General features: G+C 35.0%; 1 protein-coding gene across 3 annotated transcripts in view; it reads left to right on the forward strand.

Moving 5' to 3' along the window:
• SS18 (SS18 subunit of BAF chromatin remodeling complex) overlaps nt 1-18,723 on the forward strand; it is an 82,850-nt gene that overhangs the window by 48,813 nt on the left and 15,314 nt on the right. Inside the window, exons 6-10 of one of the 3 annotated variants that reach the window (XM_040632625.1) lie at nt 8,052-8,219; nt 8,868-8,972; nt 11,832-11,924; nt 12,630-12,752; nt 15,024-15,157. In XM_040632625.1, coding sequence (XP_040488559.1) covers nt 8,052-8,219; nt 8,868-8,972; nt 11,832-11,924; nt 12,630-12,752; nt 15,024-15,157 — 623 coding nt within the window. The remainder of the gene's footprint in view (nt 1-8,051; nt 8,220-8,867; nt 8,973-11,831; nt 11,925-12,629; nt 12,753-15,023; nt 15,158-18,723) is intronic. The other 2 variants (XM_040632626.1, XM_040632627.1) reach the window with 2 other exon arrangements.

Raw genomic sequence — 18,723 nt, forward strand, 5'->3', positions numbered from 1 at the left:
ATAATTACAGGTTTACAGGAAGTTACAAAGGAAATACAGAGAGATGCTATGTGTCTTCCGTCCAGCCATCTCTAATCCCTTACAACCACTGTTACTCTTTCATTTTTATAATTTTGTCATTTTAGGATGTTATATAAGTAGTATAGTACAGTATGAGACCTTTTGAGGTTAACTTGTTTTACTTCGCATAATTAACATTTGTTCCAGGTTGTTGTATGTATCAGTTGTTCATTTGTTTGTATTGTAGAGTTGTTTAACCATTCACCAATTGGGGGACGTTTTAGTTTCCAGTTTTTGGCTTTTTCAAGTACAGGTGCTATGAGCATTTGTGTACAGTTTCTTATTTTTACTTGGATAAAAGTTTTCCCTTTTTTTTTTTTTTTTTGTTTTTTGTTTTTTATTTTAAGTAAACTCTACCCAGTGTGGGGCTCCAAGTCATGACGCCCAGATCAAGAGTCACATGCTCCACTGACTGAGCCAGCCAGGCACCCCTTTTTTCTTTTGTTTTTAAGATTAGGGTTTTTTTTTTTGAAAATTTATTTATTTATTTTAGAGAGAGAATGTGAGTAGGGGGAGGGGCAGAGGGAGAGAGAAGCAAGCTGTGCTGAGCAGGGAGCCTGACACAGGGCTTGATCCCACGATGTCGAGATCATGACCTGAGCCGAAATCAAGAGTTGGATGCTTAACTGAATGAACCACCCAGGCGCCCCACCTTTTTTTTTTTTTTTTTTTTTTTCGTTTTTTGGGAATAAATACCAGGAGTGCAGTTGCTGGGTCATATGATAAATGTACATTTAGTTTTTTTAGAAACTGCCTAACAGGTTACTAAAGTATCTGTACCATTTTACGTTCTCACCAGCAATGTATGGGAGATCTGCTTTCTCCAAATCCTTGTCAACATTTGGTATTGTCAGTATATTTTGTTTAATCTTAGCTGTTCTAAAAATGTATAATGATAGATCACTGTGGTCTAATTTGGATTTCCCTAATGGCTGCTGCTGACGAACATCTTTTCGTGTGCTTATTTGCCATCCTTCTGTCCTCTTCAATGAAACGCCTCTTTGTGTCTTTTGCCCATTTTCTAGTTGGATTATTTGGTTTTTTGCTGTTGGGTTTTGAGAATTCTTTATATATTCCTCTAGGATTAATTTTTAAATTTTCTCCCCGTACTTTATTATGTAAAATTCAAACATACAGGAAACCTGAAGAATTGTACCTGTGTAGTTGCCACCTTCATTCTTCAGTTACTGTTTTGCCAAATTTGTTTACTATCTGTCTGGGGACGCCTGGGTGGCTCAGTCTGTTAAGCATCTGCCCTTAGCTCAGGTCATGATCCCAGGGTCCTGGGGTTGAGCCCTGCATTGTGCTCCTGGCTCAGCAGGGAGCCTGCTTCTCTCTCTTCCTCTGCCTGCTACTCTCCCTGCTTGTGCTCTGTCTTTCTCTCTGTCAGATAAGTAAATAAAATCTTTAAAAAAAAATCTTTCTGTTCATCTACTAGTCCATCAATGCATCATATTTTTCAAAATGCATTTCAGAGTAATTTGCAGATAATCAGTATACTTTACACATTAGCATCTTAGTCTGCATATCATTAGGGCTTAACATTTTATTTTTTAAAATATTTTTTTCTTTAGGTAACATTTACATATAATGAAATGGTGGATCTTAAATGTATCATTTGATGAGTTTTGATATATTTATAACACAAACCCCTTAGGATTCATTTTATAACTAACATCTTAAGTACCCTATGGGATGCAGTTCTATTCCAATTTAAACATTTTATATGAACCATAATCTAGCTTCTTTTATGATAAAAGTGGATGATTGGTTATTCTTTCTCTTAGAACTCTGTTTCAGTGTGAGGTCCTGAGATTATGTGGATCAGAATCATCTGGGGTAGTTTTTAAAAAAGATTTGTGTGCCCCATCCTATACCTGCTAAACCAGAATCTCTAGGGGTAGATTTTAGAAATTAAAATTTAACAAATATTCTAAGTCAGGCTTATATACAGTCCATTCCCTCACAATTATTCTGGGCAGGATAATCTCTTCAGTGCCAGATGGTTTTAAGTTTTGAGCTTCCTGCTTAGTGACACAAAGCTGTGTGTTCTAATGTAGCCCGTCTCCATGGCTTTCTACTTGGGCTTTTGGAGTTGCTTTCAGTCGACTACAATAGATATTTAGCAGTGACTTTGTTTTTAAATTAATTTTACTATATAGTATAGTTGAAACTATGTAAGAGGTCTAACTGTAAGAAATTGCTCAATTTTTTATTTTTCGGGATTTATTAAGCAACAATACATCCCTTTTCTAAAAATTTTCAGTCACCAGAAAGCTAAGTACATAATCTAATTTCCAGACTAGTTTGTAGAGATGCCTATGATTTAAAATTATGCTTTTGAGAATCCAGGATTTCTTGACCCAACACTGTTGACATTTTGAGCTGCATAATTTGTTGTGGGGGCCTGTCCTGTGCCTTGTGAGATATTTAGCAGTATGTCTGTCTGGTACCCACTAGGTGGCAGTAGCACCACCAGTCAGATCAGTTGTGACCACCAAAAATGTCTCTAGACTTGGCTAAAACGTCTCCTGGGGGCACAATCACACAAGGTTGAAAATCACAGCTTCAAGAAATGGTTAATATAAGAAACTATATATAAGGGTAGTTTGTGTTACTAAAGAAAGAACAACAAAAGTTACTGGTACTAGTATGTTTTAATACTTTTTAATACTTAAAATTTATCTAATTTCGTGTTATGAAAAAGTTTGTATCTCTTAATGAACTGTCCTTTTTACTAGCTGGAATCTATCATGTTTCTGTTTTTTTCATTGGCTGCTAGGACACTCAGCTAAGTTTGCATCAGTGACTTTACTAAATTTATGGGATTTTCTTAGTTACTTGGCTCCTCTTTTATCTTTGATATTGTATCTAAATGACTTATTATGAACTATTGAAAACTCTTGGTGAGGACAGATACACATTTTAGTTAAGTAAAAACCCTATTCATTTTATTTTTAAAAATTTTTTAATTTTTAAAATTTTTTAATTTTTTTTATTTAAGATTTTATTTATTTATTTGTCAGAGAGACACAGACACACACACACACATGCAGAGCTCCCTGCTGAGCAGGAGCCCGATGTGGAGCTCGATCCTAGGACCCTGGGATCATGACTAGAGTTGAAGGCAGATTCTTAACCAACTGAGCCACCCAGGTGCCCCAATCCTATTCATTTTAAGTGGCTATTTAATAGATAGTGGGTTAGCAAATTGCGTTTGCTAGAATAGAGGGATATTTTTTTCTTGCAAATAAATTATTGGTAATACCTTCAAATGAGAGCTAAAAATGGTTTAGTTTGAGATTAAAACATTAAGGAACAGTAGTGAAATATGAATCAGAAATTAGGCTTGGAGAGTATTAGGCAGTTTCATAGTCTAATTCTTATAACATGTACATATAGGTGGGATGAAGAAATTTCTTGCATTTCAGGATTTTTATATTGTATATTATGTTAGTACATACTATGTACTATAATAGTATATTATCCATATAGTAGCATTGTTATCACTATATATTATAGTGCGTGTTTATATATATTATTGAGAATATATTGTAGGTAATGTTACATAGAACTGTTATCCTGGGAGATATTACATGGGAGAGGTATGGTTTGACTTTGGAGAGGAGATACACATAGTGATTAAGAGTATGGCTTAAGTTGTCATCATTTACTAGCTGTGCAGCTCTAGGTAAGATTCTTATGCTTGTAAACCTTTAATTAAATTTTCTTACCTGTAAAGTTTATGATAGTAATACCTATTTCATAGGATTTGGGAGAATAAATAGTAGACAGAAAGCTCTTAGCTTAGTACCTGGCCTCTACTAAGTTCTCATTAACTGTTAGTTGTCATTTTTAACCTTTATTTAAAATAATTCATAGATTAATGATACGATTTATAAAGCTTTAGTGTATTGGTTTGCATTTGAAGATGTGGGAATATATATGTGTGTATGTACGTATACAGAATTTTTAAAAAATTATGTAGGGGCGCCTGGGTGGCACAGCGGTTAAGCACCTGCCTTCGGCTCAGGGCGTGATCCCGGCGTTATGGGATTGAGCCCCACATCAGGCTCTTCCTCTATGAGCCTGCTTCTTCCTCTCCCACTCCCCCTGCTTGTGTTCCCTCTCTCGCTGGCTGTCTCTATCTCTGTCAAATAAATAAATAAAATCTTTAAAAAAAAATAAAAAATTAAAAAAAATTATGTAACGCAAATTTTTCCTAGATTAATTAAAACTTAACGTTATCTTTTTAGTTGAGTCTCAAAATATTCTTTTTTTGACCAGTAACTTAAGATACAACTAAGTATAAACCATTTCACTGGAGCAAAGAATTCCAATAATATAGGGGCACCTGGGTAGCGCAGTCGTTAGGCGTCTGCCTTCGGCTCGGGGTGTGATCCTGGCGTTACTGGATCGAGTCCCACATCGGACTCCTCCTCTGGGAGCCTGCTTCTTCCTCTCCCACTCCCCCTGCTTGTGTTCCCTCTCTCGCTGGCTGTCTCTCTCTGTCAAATAAATAAATAAAAAATCTTAAAAAAAAAAAAAGAATTCCAATAATGTAAAACATGATAATTTGGGGAATATTTTACATATGTTTAAGATATAAGACATTGTTTACATAGAGTATCTGTTAGGTGTAAAACTCAAAATGGAAAGAAATAATGTTGTGATGAACATTTGCTACATGTCCTCTTAAAATACTTTCATAAAATGTGTTGTAGACAGTTAAGACATTAGGATCTTTGTGTATGTATTATCACACTTTGTAGTGCATCTTAGCTTCAAAATGATTTATGTAAAAGATGGAGAATAACTTTTAAGCCATACGGTATGTGTTATGTCCTCGTTTGTAAAAAATGGTTATAATAGACTCATTTTGTAGTCTTCCCTCTGTAGTACGGACTTTTAGAACTTATTTTGGGTAACCTTTTGAGATTCAGCTCTTATTTCCGTTAGTGTCTCAAGGGATAATAGACATTTGCCAGTGTAGCATATTTCATTGTCACAAGGAAAATAATATTATTCTTAAGCAATCAGAGTTGAAGTCGTAATTTTTTTTTAAGGGGTAAGGTTTCAAGGAAAAAGATGGAAAACATCATGTGTTGGCAATGCTGTTCTTCTCCATTCTCTGTGGTTTTAGGCTTGATCCTGACTGATGCTGAGGATCCTCAGAGGGAGGGAAGTGACAGAATAAAAGAAGGGTGGTGATTGAGCTCTTCGGGATTGAAACTGCTGACAGTCCCAAAAGATAAAGCACAAGTGGCACGGTCTTTTCTATCTCGGCCTTAAACTAGAATTACTTTTTTTCTTTAGAGCAAAGCTTAGAATTTTTTTGTTATTGTATCCTTTTGGATTTCCCCCCACTATTGTGTTTTTGTTTTCTTTCTCCTTTATTTTAAATTTTGGTTCCAATGCATATTGTATGCATTAGTTTTATAGTTACCCCTCTGTAAGACAAGAGGTCTTTAATCAGTGTTGGAGAAGAGAAACAAGGCAAAACCTTTATCTAGTGAAAATGAATTATAGAAATGTCTAATCGTGCTGCCTATTAAATTGTACATGCTAGTATTCAATACTTTATTATATACAAAATATATTATAAAAATTATAAGCTCAATTAAAACTGATTTTTAATTTATTTGGAGAAAGTGCACGTGTGCATCTGTGTGTATGAGTTGGGATGGGAGGGCAGAGGAGAGAGAGAATCTTAAGCAGGCTCCACACTCAGCGCAGGTCCAACCAGGGACTCCATCTCCCATCCCTGAGATCAAGACCTGAGCTAAGGTCAAGAGTCTGACGCTTAGGGACACCTGGGATCCAGTCCCAGTCGGGCTCCTTGCTTCTCCCTCTGCCTGCTGCTCCCCCTGCTTGTGCTCTCTCTAACAAATAAATTAAAAAAAAAAAATTCTTTAAAAAAAAAAAGAGAGTCTGACGCTTAACTGTCTGAGCCACTCAGGCACCCCTTCAACTGGTTTTAAAACTTCAATTAAACTAGTTTCAAACTTGTGTTTTGTCTGGTTCCCAGTTGATTATCTTGATCGTTGCATTCCTTCGCTAAAAACTTGAAAATTAGGATCCTTACCTCTGGTAGTTGAGGTTTACGTGAAATAAATGTGAAAGTGTGTCTGGCAGTGTTAGGTTCTTTTCCCTTCCATTCTCCACTGAGCCATCTTATCCCTACTATTAAGGTTTTTTTTCCTTGTTAAAAGAAAAGTCCTAGAGTAACCTTTGAAAGGTTTATATGTAGGATAAAATTAGAAGGAGAAATGAGTTTGAAATGAAGTAGAAGAGCGAAAGAAGGCAAATAGGAGAAAAGAGCTCTGATAAAATACTTTAGATAATACAGTTCTTCAAATTGGAAGAGAGTTAAATTCTTCCTGCTAATGTTGCTGTTTTTGTAGGCCTGTAATATGTTTAAAGAGGTGAGCAAAGGGGCGCCTGGGTGGCTCAGTCGGTTAAGCGTCTGCCTTCAGCTCAGGTCATGATCTCAGGGTCCTGGGACCCAGCCCCTTGTTGGCTCCCTGCTCAGCGGGGAGTCTGCTTCTCCCGCTCCTTCTCCCTCACGCTCCGATTCCTGCTCATGCAGACACACTCTCTCATCTAAATAAATAAAATCTTAAAAAAGGTGAACATGTTTTGTTTTAACTTTTATTTAAATAAACAATGAGCTTTTGGCTTATCTGTGTAATTTTGTCTGTAAAAGTTTTCTTGGTCCCCGAATCCTTTCATTTTGTACTTATGTTGTCCCTAAGTCTGTAAAGGAGTACGTAGCTGTTCAAGCAGTAACCTAGGGGATGACTCATACATACTTCTGAGACAGTAATGGTTCTAATGGTAGAATGATGAGTTCTCCATACCATAACTTGACCCAGTGAACCTCTGAGTAGCTCTTTACATTGTTAGATGGCAACACAGAACATTATGGCCATTGTTGATTATTTCATGTGATGTATTTTACTATTGCCATTGTGATTCTATAGCTATGGTAATTTGGCAACCTCTGCATTGCTTGCTTTGAAAATTGTAGTTCTGATAGTGGAGTCTGTGTCTTATTATGGTTTTCTGCTGGGGTATTTTTATAGATTTTGTGTGTGTTAGAACTTACTAAGAAGCACTACAACCCTTTGGTTTCAGGAAGCTTTTTTCATTTATAAATCTTATAGTTGGAAAAAGGAAAGAAGACTCTTTAAAATTTTGTCCTAAAGTTAAAGTTTATGAAATTCTACCTATATAAGTATATTTATTTATAAGTGTGTAGTTTCCCTATCAATCATTATATAGTGAAATGAATGGGCATTGAAAAAGGGGGGGAATTGGTATCTAGAAATTAGATTTCTTTTTTTTTTTTTTTAAGATTTTATTTATTTATTTGACAGAGAAAGATAGTGAGAGAGGGAATACAAGTAAGGGGAGTGTGAGAGGGAGAAGCAGGCCTCCCGCCCAGCAGGGAGCCCAATGCGGGGGCTTGATCCCAGGACCCTGGGATCACGACCTGAGCTGAAGGCAGATGCTTAATGGCTGAGCCACCCAGGCGCCCCCAGAAATTAGATTTCTTTCCCTCGGTTTGACCACTGATTTGCTGTGTGATTTTGTGAAGTTTACTTTGTTTTGGTGTATTTTCTTGTATAGCTTAAGGATTCTATTTTTCGCAGAAGGATTGTGTAGATAAATATTATATAGTATATAATAAAAAAATACATTGAGGACGTTCATATATTGTATTCAGTTTGCTTCTTAAAAAATTACTAGAATACTCCTCCAGGTGATTTTAAATCAACTACAATGCGTTAGTTGTTTTCCCTTGTTTGGAGATTATTTTTGGCATGTGAACTTCAATTGAAAGATTTGTTTTTATTACTTGAAGTCAGTTTTCATTACAATACGTTATATATTTTGGGGATTATATGACAAAAGGTTTTTGCATTTCTCTTAAGGTGTTAAAATTATATGCAGAAAAATTATATACATAATGTTTTGTCTGTTTTCAGGTCCAATGATGCATCAGCAGCCTCCTTCCCAACAATACAATATGCCACAGGGAGGTGGGCAGCATTATCAAGGCCAGCAGCCCCCTATGGGAATGATGGGTCAAGTTAACCAAGGCAATCATATGATGGGTCAGAGACAGATTCCTCCTTATAGACCTCCTCAACAGGGTAAGATTACATTTGGGAAATTTCCTGCTTAATATAAGTAACAATATTTGAAAGGCTTTATTTTAATAAACTTTTCGTGTAGGCAAAGTCAGGGCTTTTTGTTTCTTGATTTTTATGATTATTATATATTTTTTTCTAAAAGGTAGTGGATATAGTAGGGGTCACAAAGTGGATAGGAGCTTCCTGTTACATAGCTTTCTTTGGTCTATTCTGGGAAAAGGTTATATCATTAAATTTTATATCAAAAGCTCACTAATATATAGCAGAAGATACTATTTTAATTTTGAGAAGTTACTTAATATATGGTCAGAAACAACCCCTAGTTTATTCCAAACTGCTCTAATATCAGAAAGATTAATTTTCTACTAATTTGAACCTCTTTTTAAGAAGTTAGTATTTGTTTTTTTAAGTTGGTATTGTTAGATACTGCATGTATGGTCGTAACAATTTTTGTGAAATGTGTGTGGTGTTGCTGTGTGTTTGTGCATCTGTGTATGTGTATAAGAATAGTTTAAAGTATCTCAAATGCCAGAGCATGGGAGGGGAATCTACAGGTGAGAAATAATCTCTTAATATCAGATTAGAAAGAAAGCCTTTGATGACCTAGAGAACAAATTATTTACCTCTTGACTGGTTGTGGTTTTTCAGGCCCACCACAGCAGTACTCAGGCCAGGAAGACTATTATGGGGACCAATACAGTCATGGTGGACAAGGTCCTCCAGAAGGCATGAACCAGCAATATTACCCTGATGGTAATCTCTCCTAATGTTAATTTTCCCATTTTCTATCCCTGCCCAAGATTAATGTAGATAGCTATTCAAAACATTTTAATGAGGATGAAGAAACTAACAATATGTTTCTTCTAAATTTAGAAACACTTTAATAATCAAAAGCACCAGTGATCGCATTAGTTTATATAATTCATTTCAAATTATATTTGGTTTAGATAGTCCATATTAGTACCATCAGGAATCACATTCTGTCATTGGAATCCCTCTTCTATAAAAGAGGATCCTTTTGTGTTTGGAATTGTTCATTTGAACCAAAGCAAATGTTACTGATTTACTTTTTTAAATAACTGCTTTATTGAGATAATTGACATACTATAAAATTCACCCTTTGGTTTACTTTTATTCATGGTATAAATACATAGAACATCTAGTTCTCGGGTATTTTTCCAGGTTTTATCATTTTAGTTAACGTTAAGTACTTCTCAAAGAACTGTGGTTTATATACATTAGCATTTGCATCTGAAAAATTTTGGAAATTAAGTTATATCCATGGTATAGCTGTGTATAGTAGTTGATAGGATAGGAAAAGCATTTGGAAACCAGATACGAATTTTAATTATTTAGTTTAATTTTTTTTTTTTTTTTTTTTTTTTAGTGGGAAGGTGGTTTGTGAAAAAGTGGTCAGTAAAGATACAGTACACTTGGTAATGACCCAAGCATAAGTAGGCTTTCAGTGTACAGTTCGTTCAGTTTTTCTGTGTTTGAAAATTTTATGATACATTGTTGAGGAAAAAATAATCCAAACATATAAAACTGTGATACATTAGAGGTAGCTATTCACATTACAGTTATGATTTGTCTTGTTATGAAAGGATTTGTCAGAATCTTCGTTTATCCAGTAAGCTCCCTTGGTATATTTAAGGTAAACTACTTAACAGGGAAACTTGGAGAAACTAAAGATTAAAAGCTTAAGTGTTGGGACTGTTGACTCAAAGCTAATGTAAACTAGTAAGAAGATATAATTTGGTGTATTTAAAAAATCATTTAGGTTGCCATTTTTTGTTAATGTGTAAAGCATAAAGGTATATCGGTATAAGGACTTCGGTTTTTACTGAAGAGCCTCTGCCCATGTAGGCAGAGCAAACGCTCCTCTGTAGAGTCCTGCGTATGATAATTGTTCCTTAGTGATAGTGATGATATGTATGGATGCTTCTTGTTAGGAAATAACATTTTTTTTTAAATCTCAGGTTTTCTTGCCCTGAATTATTCAGAATGTTGGAGGGTTTTTTTTTTTCCTTCGTATGTAGACATTATATTAAAATTTTTTTAATGAAAAACTTCAGTATGTTTATAGACTTGAAATTTTAAAGAAGTGAAACCTAGTTTGTCAGATTTTATGTATTAGGAAGTCTGAAAGTAAACAATTATTTTGTTTAATTTTTAAAATGGATTTTACATAATTGAGATGAATTTGACATTGTTATTTTTGTCCTGAGTATTTCCTGAAATGTGAAATGTGTATTGTTGCAAATACAACTTTTCTACTCAAAATAGATAGATTTTTTTTTTGTGTATATCAGATCTTTAAGGTTATGTAAATTATTTATTACATCAGGGGGTTTAAAAATCTAAATTAGGGTATCATTTTTGCATAGGTGTGTATTAATAATTTTTTGACATTTATGTATTCCATCTACAACGACAATTTTCTTAAATAGCATTGGATATTTTCTTATTATCATTCAGATATTTATGCTAGTAAATATGTAGATTAGGAGTTGGCAAACTTTTTTCGGGAAAGGTCCAGAGAGTAAATATTTTAGTCTTAGCAGGCCATATGGTCTTGGTCTCAACTACTGAACCCCTGTCATATCATGAAAATAGGTATAGAAAATGTGAATGGGCATGCCTGTGTTCCAGTAAAATTTTATTTACAAAAACAGGCCACTGGCCCTATGTATATTGCAGGCCATAGTTTGCCAACCCTTAGTGTGGATATTTATGAGGTGGTTTGGGAACGTTGGAATCTTAGAACACTGAATATAACATTTATTCATAACTGTATTCCTATTCTTAATTAGGTATTCTTTTAAAATTTAGTTCAGATTTTAGCTAACTGAGCGTTATTTCCTGCGTTCTCTTAGTGCAACTTAGTTCAAAGAACTAGACTATTGATTTTCATTAAAGTTAAGTCATAAAATTTATTGAGCCTTAAAACTAAAGGTGTACCCTAGCACTTGACCCGGTATTAATTTTTTGAAGGTGTATGTTTATGATACTCTAGAAATATTTTCTAAAGGCTTCTAGAATGGTAGCATTAAGCAATAATATTATTGCATCTGAAAATTCTTTATAAGCTACGTATACTTTATGCAAGTAAATAGAATGTGAAAAATTTGTTTCAGTTTCTTTCAGGGGAAAAAAACTTGATGGAGCTTTTTTATATTTTGCATTGTTTTAGCATATGCTGTGGAATTGGCGACCAGCAGAACAGGTGTTTGACAAAATATGATAATTGCTTCCTTTATTCATTCTAATTTAATTCAAGTTATTTACATGTGAAAGGCCTAAATGCTTTCATTCTCTCTTTTTTAAAAAAATTGAAGGTAAAGTTCTCCCCCCCCTTGATGAGGATTATCAGTTAAGACTAAGTGTAATGTTTCTAAAACTACTGTTTTTTTGCTTTTAAGAAATTTGCACGTTATCTCAGTATGAAAACAATCACATTGGTAAATATTTGGCTAATGCAATTGAAATTATTTTTTATGTATTTCCATTTCTTTTTCTTTTTTTCAATTTTATCTGAAAGTTTAAATATATTTAGGGTTTTCACTCAGTGGCCATTAACGTTTCTTCCTGTCTCTTGTCGAATTGATGTAGGTCATAATGATTACGGTTATCAGCAACCGTCGTATCCTGAACAAGGCTACGATAGGCCTTATGAGGATTCCTCACAACATTACTACGAAGGAGGTATCTATATACCTTCACACACATACACATATATATCCCCTTCTACAGGAATGCAAATTCTTGCATAAGACAACTTCTACCCATGCAAAGCTCTTGTAGAATACTAGTTGCTGGCTGTCTTGAAAGTTACAGGGAGCCCAGAACAATCAAAATAATTTCCTTACAAATATTTAAAATGTATAACCATGACTTGCCATTTCTAACAACAATAAAAAGACTAAAACATTTACAAATAATTTTTTCCTCAGTGGAAATTTTCTATTTGAACATAAATCCATCGATCCAATTTTTTTTTCTTGTGTGTGTTTACATATGTATAATTTTACACATAAGTATAGTGCCTTTAGGAAACAGCTTGCTGATCTTGTGTAGCTAGTGTGTGCTCTTGTAGCTGTCTTTAATTTTGTCTTTTTTATTTTATTTAGCATAGTCATGATCTTATGACTGTGATGTTCCAGTAAATGTAATGCTCGTATGGCAGAGACGCTGAAAATGCTGCAGTTCAACCTTGCAAAATTGGCTTTAACTGCAGTTTGTTTGGCCGAAATCCTTCTGTTTGGTTTGAGTTTTTTCTTTGTTTTGTTAACTTTCAAAAATCAATATGGCATTTCATTTTGTTCTTGTGTTGTTGGCTATGCATCTTAGAGTAAAAAAGTTCATTAAGCGAACATCTCAGTTTTTTTCTCTTCTCCAATTATCCTGTAGGAAATTCACAGTATGGCCAACAGCAAGATGCCTACCAAGGACCGCCTCCCCAGCAGGGTTATCCACCCCAACAGCAGCAGTACCCGGGGCAGCAGGGCTATCCAGGACAGCAGCAGGGCTATGGTAATAGCTTTTTGCAGTATATTTTTGTCACAAAAAATGTGACGATTGCTGTTCTGAAATATTGAAGTGAATATTTAATGTTTATTTTTCTAAGAATTCTTTAGCTCAGTCTATTACTGGAGTCTTTCTTTAAAATGTTTTCCTCAGATAAACTAGTAATACATTTAAAAAGAAACGTAAACTAGAGATGGTTCATTGACCAGAGGTGAGGTATATAATCAATTTAAAATGAGTTCTTAAATGAATTCTTAAACCACTTTGGCATTCATGACCACCCAGTAGCTTTGGATGTGCTTGGAAAACTGATAAATTGAGTGATTATTAAGCATATCTACATAATCCGCTTAGCAAATTTATTTCTAAAACTAATGGCTGTTACTATGAAAAATAACATTGATTTTTTAGAGTACAAATGAGATTTATTTGGAATGCATAAAGAAAATGTTTTTGTCATTCCTTGGTTAAATAGCAGTATACACATCCACAGAGATGTATTTATTGCTGTTATGTATCTTAGAGAGTTTGGAGACATGTAGCCATATTTTCTTATTATATACTCACTGTAAGAGCTAGTAGCTGGCTATCTCCCTTTAAATAACTTCATTAGATAGGGAGTGGGGATGATAAAGACCTGATATCTCATTCTTAAATTTTAAGCTACTGTCACTACGTTATATATAGGAAAATATGGTTCTGATGTTAGAGAAGTAACTGCTTATTAGTCTGACATCTTCTCTTGCTAACATGGTCTCTTTTTTACATCAGTAATGTCTTACTATTTTTATCTATTAGTTTAAGCTCTGTGATGACTGTGGGCATCTCTCTCTACCCGTCATTGCAAATCTAAGAACCAGGATCAGGCTGAAATTCTCTTGGGCTTTCAACATATGCATTGAAATTTAGTCAGGTACTGGGAGCCAAGCATTTCCCCCCAAACTAATAAGTTCTGGTTCCCTAACTTCAGATATGACTTTAGAAATATTCCATGGATTTCTTGTTTTCACAAGTGAACTTTCTTGATCTTGTCAAATGGCAGTTCTCCTTTCATGACTATTGAATATCTGTATTTTGAATAAGTAGAGTATTCTGGTTTTATTGTGTTTACATGAAAACAAATACGGTGTGGTTAAATCAAGTAAATTCATTGATACAAATATTATTTTCAGTGGGACGAAAGAGTAAATGAAACTGAATATTTTGGTTTAAGTAGGTAAATGCTCTTTTGTTAGACATTGGGAATCCCAAAGAAGTTCCCATTTTGCTTATTCATAGGCTTCTGTCGTTGTACTTTCTTCTAATAGAAAATTTAGAGTTTTAATAATTGAATGTATAATAAATAAATAATAGACTGATGGAATTTATTTAAGCTTGAAAATTTATTCTCTTTTGACACTTTCCTCTGCCATCAGTTTTTTTTTTTTTTATGGCAAATTTTGAATGGCTATGATAGAAAACATTTAAGTGTCAAAACTTTTCAGCTTATGCTTTATAAACCATTCTTTACAATAGGCAGTAGTGGAATTTATGAAACAGACATATTTGTTTGGCAAGCCAAATTAGTCCCTTGCCTTCTCTGGAATTGGAAATCACTCATTTTTATGGGTTAAGTATTAGAGGTGATTGGTACACAGAATGTAACTTTTGAATCAAGTTTTTTCACATGCAACCTGTGGCTTTTCAAGTCTTTAGTTTTGGTTTGAAAATACTGTGATAGTAAGTTTAGTAATGTAGGCACAAAGCATTCTTTTGGTGATTGCAAATATAAATCTAGAATTTACATGGAAAATTATTCTTTGTGATTCTTCGGTGATTGCGAGCATAAATCTAGAGTCATACAGCTATAAATATCATTAATTCTTAAACTTTATTAAAGAAGTTATTTCAGTATTTTAATTTGAATCTGCTTCTTCTTTTATCTGTTGCTTATACTAGTTACTTTCTAGTAGAGGTATAGATGATTTTTTTTTAATACCATAGAATTAACCTGTTTTACAACTCCTGAGTCTCTTTTACTCATTTAAAAAAAATCTTTTTTGATGGCTAACACATAGCTTACCAGTTCCTATGAATCAAAACATCTTGTACATGGTAGCATCCTTACAATATTTTCACTCTTACAACCTGTGGAATTTATTTCAAAAAGTATTTGAGAAGATCAGGATACCAAGCTATCCTTTTATGTTTAGATATAAAAACATAATAGCATCTTGTTCTAAACCCTTTTGAGTTCTGTTTTTATCTGGGTTTTTGTTTGTGTTAATTATTTTGCAGGTCCTTCACAGGGTGGTCCAGGTCCTCAGTATCCTAACTACCCGCAAGGGCAAGGTCAGCAATATGGGGGTTATAGACCAACACAGCCTGGACCACCACAGCCGCCACAGCAGAGGCCTTATGGATATGACCAGGTAAGTTATTTGGCCGACTGTGTGATTGCCCCATTGTTTGTTCACACTTCATTAGGGTGTTTTTCACTTGAAGGCTCATTTTTCCCTCCTCCTTGTACATAGTACATGAGTTAACAAAAAAAAAAAATTTACTTTTAAGTCTTTTTCATAGAATGCTAGCGCAGTTGATCATAGGTACAGTAATATATAAAACACATCTCTGGGCACAAGCATTCATTCATATTCATTCATATTCTCTTTCTCTCCCTCTGGTCTTTCCCAGGCAGACTTCCTGTGGGTATCACAAGCATCGTTCTCTATTCTAAGGCCCCTAATTTCTCTATCTCCCTCATGCTTATTGATATGTGGAGATGTGGAGTCCGTCAGTGTTCTTCGTAGCTCTCATCTTGACTTCAGCATATCCACTGCACTTCCTCCACATCCCTGATGTTCTTTCTCTTTCAATTCATATTTACCTCCTGTCTCTGATGCCTCCTTTCATACACATATCCACTATCTCAAGTATTAATAATCTTTATCTCCTGTTTTCTTTCCTTCTGTTTTCATATATCTAGGGATTTATCTCATTCCAAGATGACTGTATTCTCTTGAACCTAGAATTTACTTAAGTTCCTTCTTTTTATCAGTAAACTTTTCAGACTTAATAATCTGTGCCACAGTCATTTTTTTGTGAATCTTGTTATTATACGTACTCTAAATTATAATGAAAATGATTTGTTAAGTTGGCAGTTTCTTTAGATTGATTTCAGTATTGTCTAATGACTTTCTAGTGAGGAGAATCTGGTCTGCTCACTACTTAAGCTACCCATAAAAGGTGTTTTTTTTTTTTTTTTTGTAAGTTGTGCTTCCAAGGTCAGTGTAGATGATCTGGTTTGAAGAACAACTCCATGCGGTACTAATTAGAACTTGAGGTGTGAGCAGTTCTTTTATCAGTGCTCTGTCAAACCTACAGCCCCTTGTACTGACACTTCCTATTTTGGTGATAAAGATAAAAGAGATATAAGAGACTTAAACTAAAAGGGTAAGGACAAATGAGTAATATTTTTAAAAAACCACTAATACTAAATCAAAGGATTAGATAGAAATTTTATTTAAATTTTAAAAGTGAAATAAGTCTTGGCTAATGACTCAGGGCAAGATTCCTGAGGACAAGATTTAGGCTCATTCTAATTTACCAATTAACTTTTTAAAAAGTGAGCATCTGATCATTTATCCCCTCAGTCAGCAAATATTTATTAATTTTCTATATATGCTGGACACTATATTAGGTCCTAGAGGAGTAAAACAAGACATGGTCCCTATGGCTGGTGGAGCAAATTTTTTTTTGAAGATTTTATTTATTTGTTTGTTTATTTATTTATTTAGAGTGACGGGAGGGGGAGAGAGAGAGAGAGAGAGTCTCCAGCAGACTCTATGCTGAGCGCAGAGCCTGACACGGGGCTCGATCCCATGACTCTGATGTCATGACCTGAGCTGAAATCACGTGTCGGATGCTTAACTGACTGAGCCACCCAGGTGCCCTGGTGGAGGAATTAAATATCTTGGTCTTTCTTGACTTTACTTTTGACATATTTGAAATATGTTCCTATTTTCATTCTCAAATGGTTTTGTTTAGCTTCTAATTACTGTGCTTTATCAATCCTTGGCTCAGTGTTTTTATTGGTCTATTCACCCTGTCTTATATTTTCAGTACCTTCAACCCACCCTTTGCAACCCAACTTCAGCTCCATTTTTTTCAGCAGTGTATGGAACATCTCTCTTTGGATGTCTTGCTATTTCTGTCAACTTTAGCATGTCATGGACTGAACTAACCATATTCTCTGTAAATGACATATTTCTAAATTCCCTAAGCTTAACGTCAGTCATTAAGTAAATGTTTCATGAGCAATATTTATATGGTAAATACCTAAAATTGGGGTACATTGGAAAATAAGATAAACATAAATTCTGCTTTTGTGAACTTAAGTCTAGATGGGATCCAGATAAACATGATGTAATATAGCGTGAGAAGTAACGTGTGAAGAAAGGCAGGATTTTTGTGCAGGATTTTTGTGGAAGTGGGCTCCTAATGTTGATAATAGAAAAAATGTTCTTTGGGAAGTATTGTATTATTGTGAGGGGCCAAGGATGAGTAGGTATTAGACAAGTAGACATAGAGTAGGGAAGGGTAGTCTAGTCAGAAAGAAGTGCATTCACAAAGGACTAGCATTAAGGTGTATGGTTGAGTAAAGCAGACGCATGGGGAGGGAGAGGCAAGATTGGAGAGAGAAGTTAAGGTTTAGATTAGAAAGACTCTTAGAAGCCATGTTAGGGGACTTGGACTTTATCCTGACATCATTTGGAGCCTATAAAGGGTTTTAAATGATGTATATAAAATATTAGCTATGCCTGGCACTTGGTAAACGTATGTGATATTATGATTTATAGTATGTGTGGTATATAGTATATGTGTTACACACATGATATACTACCTCTTTTGTTATAACTATCCCACCCTGTGAACTACTTAGGAATTTGGGATGGTACTATAGATAAAGACCCATGACGTTTGGGTAGACGCCAGCCACATCTCCTTCCCCATTAAAAAGACTGTGAGGAGGGGACCATCTTAGCTACTCTAGTGTTAGTAGTCTGCCCATATTTATCATGGGTTTCACCTTATCTGTATCCCCCAACCCAAATGCTTATTGGTCTTTTCATTTTAGGGAAAGTAGTTCACCTCTTCAAGATAGTGAAGGGAGTAGAAAACTAATATAGATTCTTAAATCCAATAGTAATATTATTATAGTGGTGGTTTAGGCAGATGACTCTTGTAGCATTGTGCGGGATGGACTAAAAGAGGGGGGAAATTGAGAGGGAAATCCTTGCTAGAGGCTGTTTGCTTCTCCGTCATTTTTTGGTATCTCAGTAACAGCAGCTTGATTCAGTTCCCCAATCTAAAAACCTGTTGTCATCTTGGCTCCCCTCTTTTTTACAAATCACACATCTTGTCAACCAGCAAATCTCATCACCTCTTCCTTCAAAATCTATCCAGTATCCAGCTGTTTTTTACAACCTCCTGCTCTTACCCAAGTCAGAGTTACAACTGTCACTCACCTGGACTATTGCAATGTCTTCCTTCCTGATCTTCCTGCTTTCATCCTAGCTCCACTATAGGATATGCTCCACATAGAACCCAGAATGATCTTTTGAAAACATTAGATGCTTTTAAAGCCACTGCTCAAAGCTTTGTGGTGACTTCAGTCTTATAGTGAAGGCCAGACCTTATAATGACCTACAAAGCCCTGCATGACTTGGGCTGCCCCAACCTGTCCCACCACCTCATCTCCGTATTTATAGCTGCCCTCATTCAGTTTGTTTCAGTCACCTTGACTTGTTTGCTGTTCCCATGCACATCAAGCATATTTCTACCTCAGAACCTTTGTATTTGCTGCACCCTTTACTGCCAAAACTCTTCTCTGATACATGCAATGCTTGGTTTCCTCAGTTTCTTCAGATCTCTGCTCTGATCTGTCATCATGTCATATCAAGGAGTCCTTCACGGTCTACCTATCTAAAATAGTAAC

This window comes from Ursus maritimus, unplaced genomic scaffold (assembly GCF_017311325.1).
Source record: "Ursus maritimus isolate PB19 unplaced genomic scaffold, ASM1731132v1 scaffold_18, whole genome shotgun sequence".
Lineage (NCBI taxonomy): Eukaryota > Metazoa > Chordata > Mammalia > Carnivora > Ursidae > Ursus > Ursus maritimus.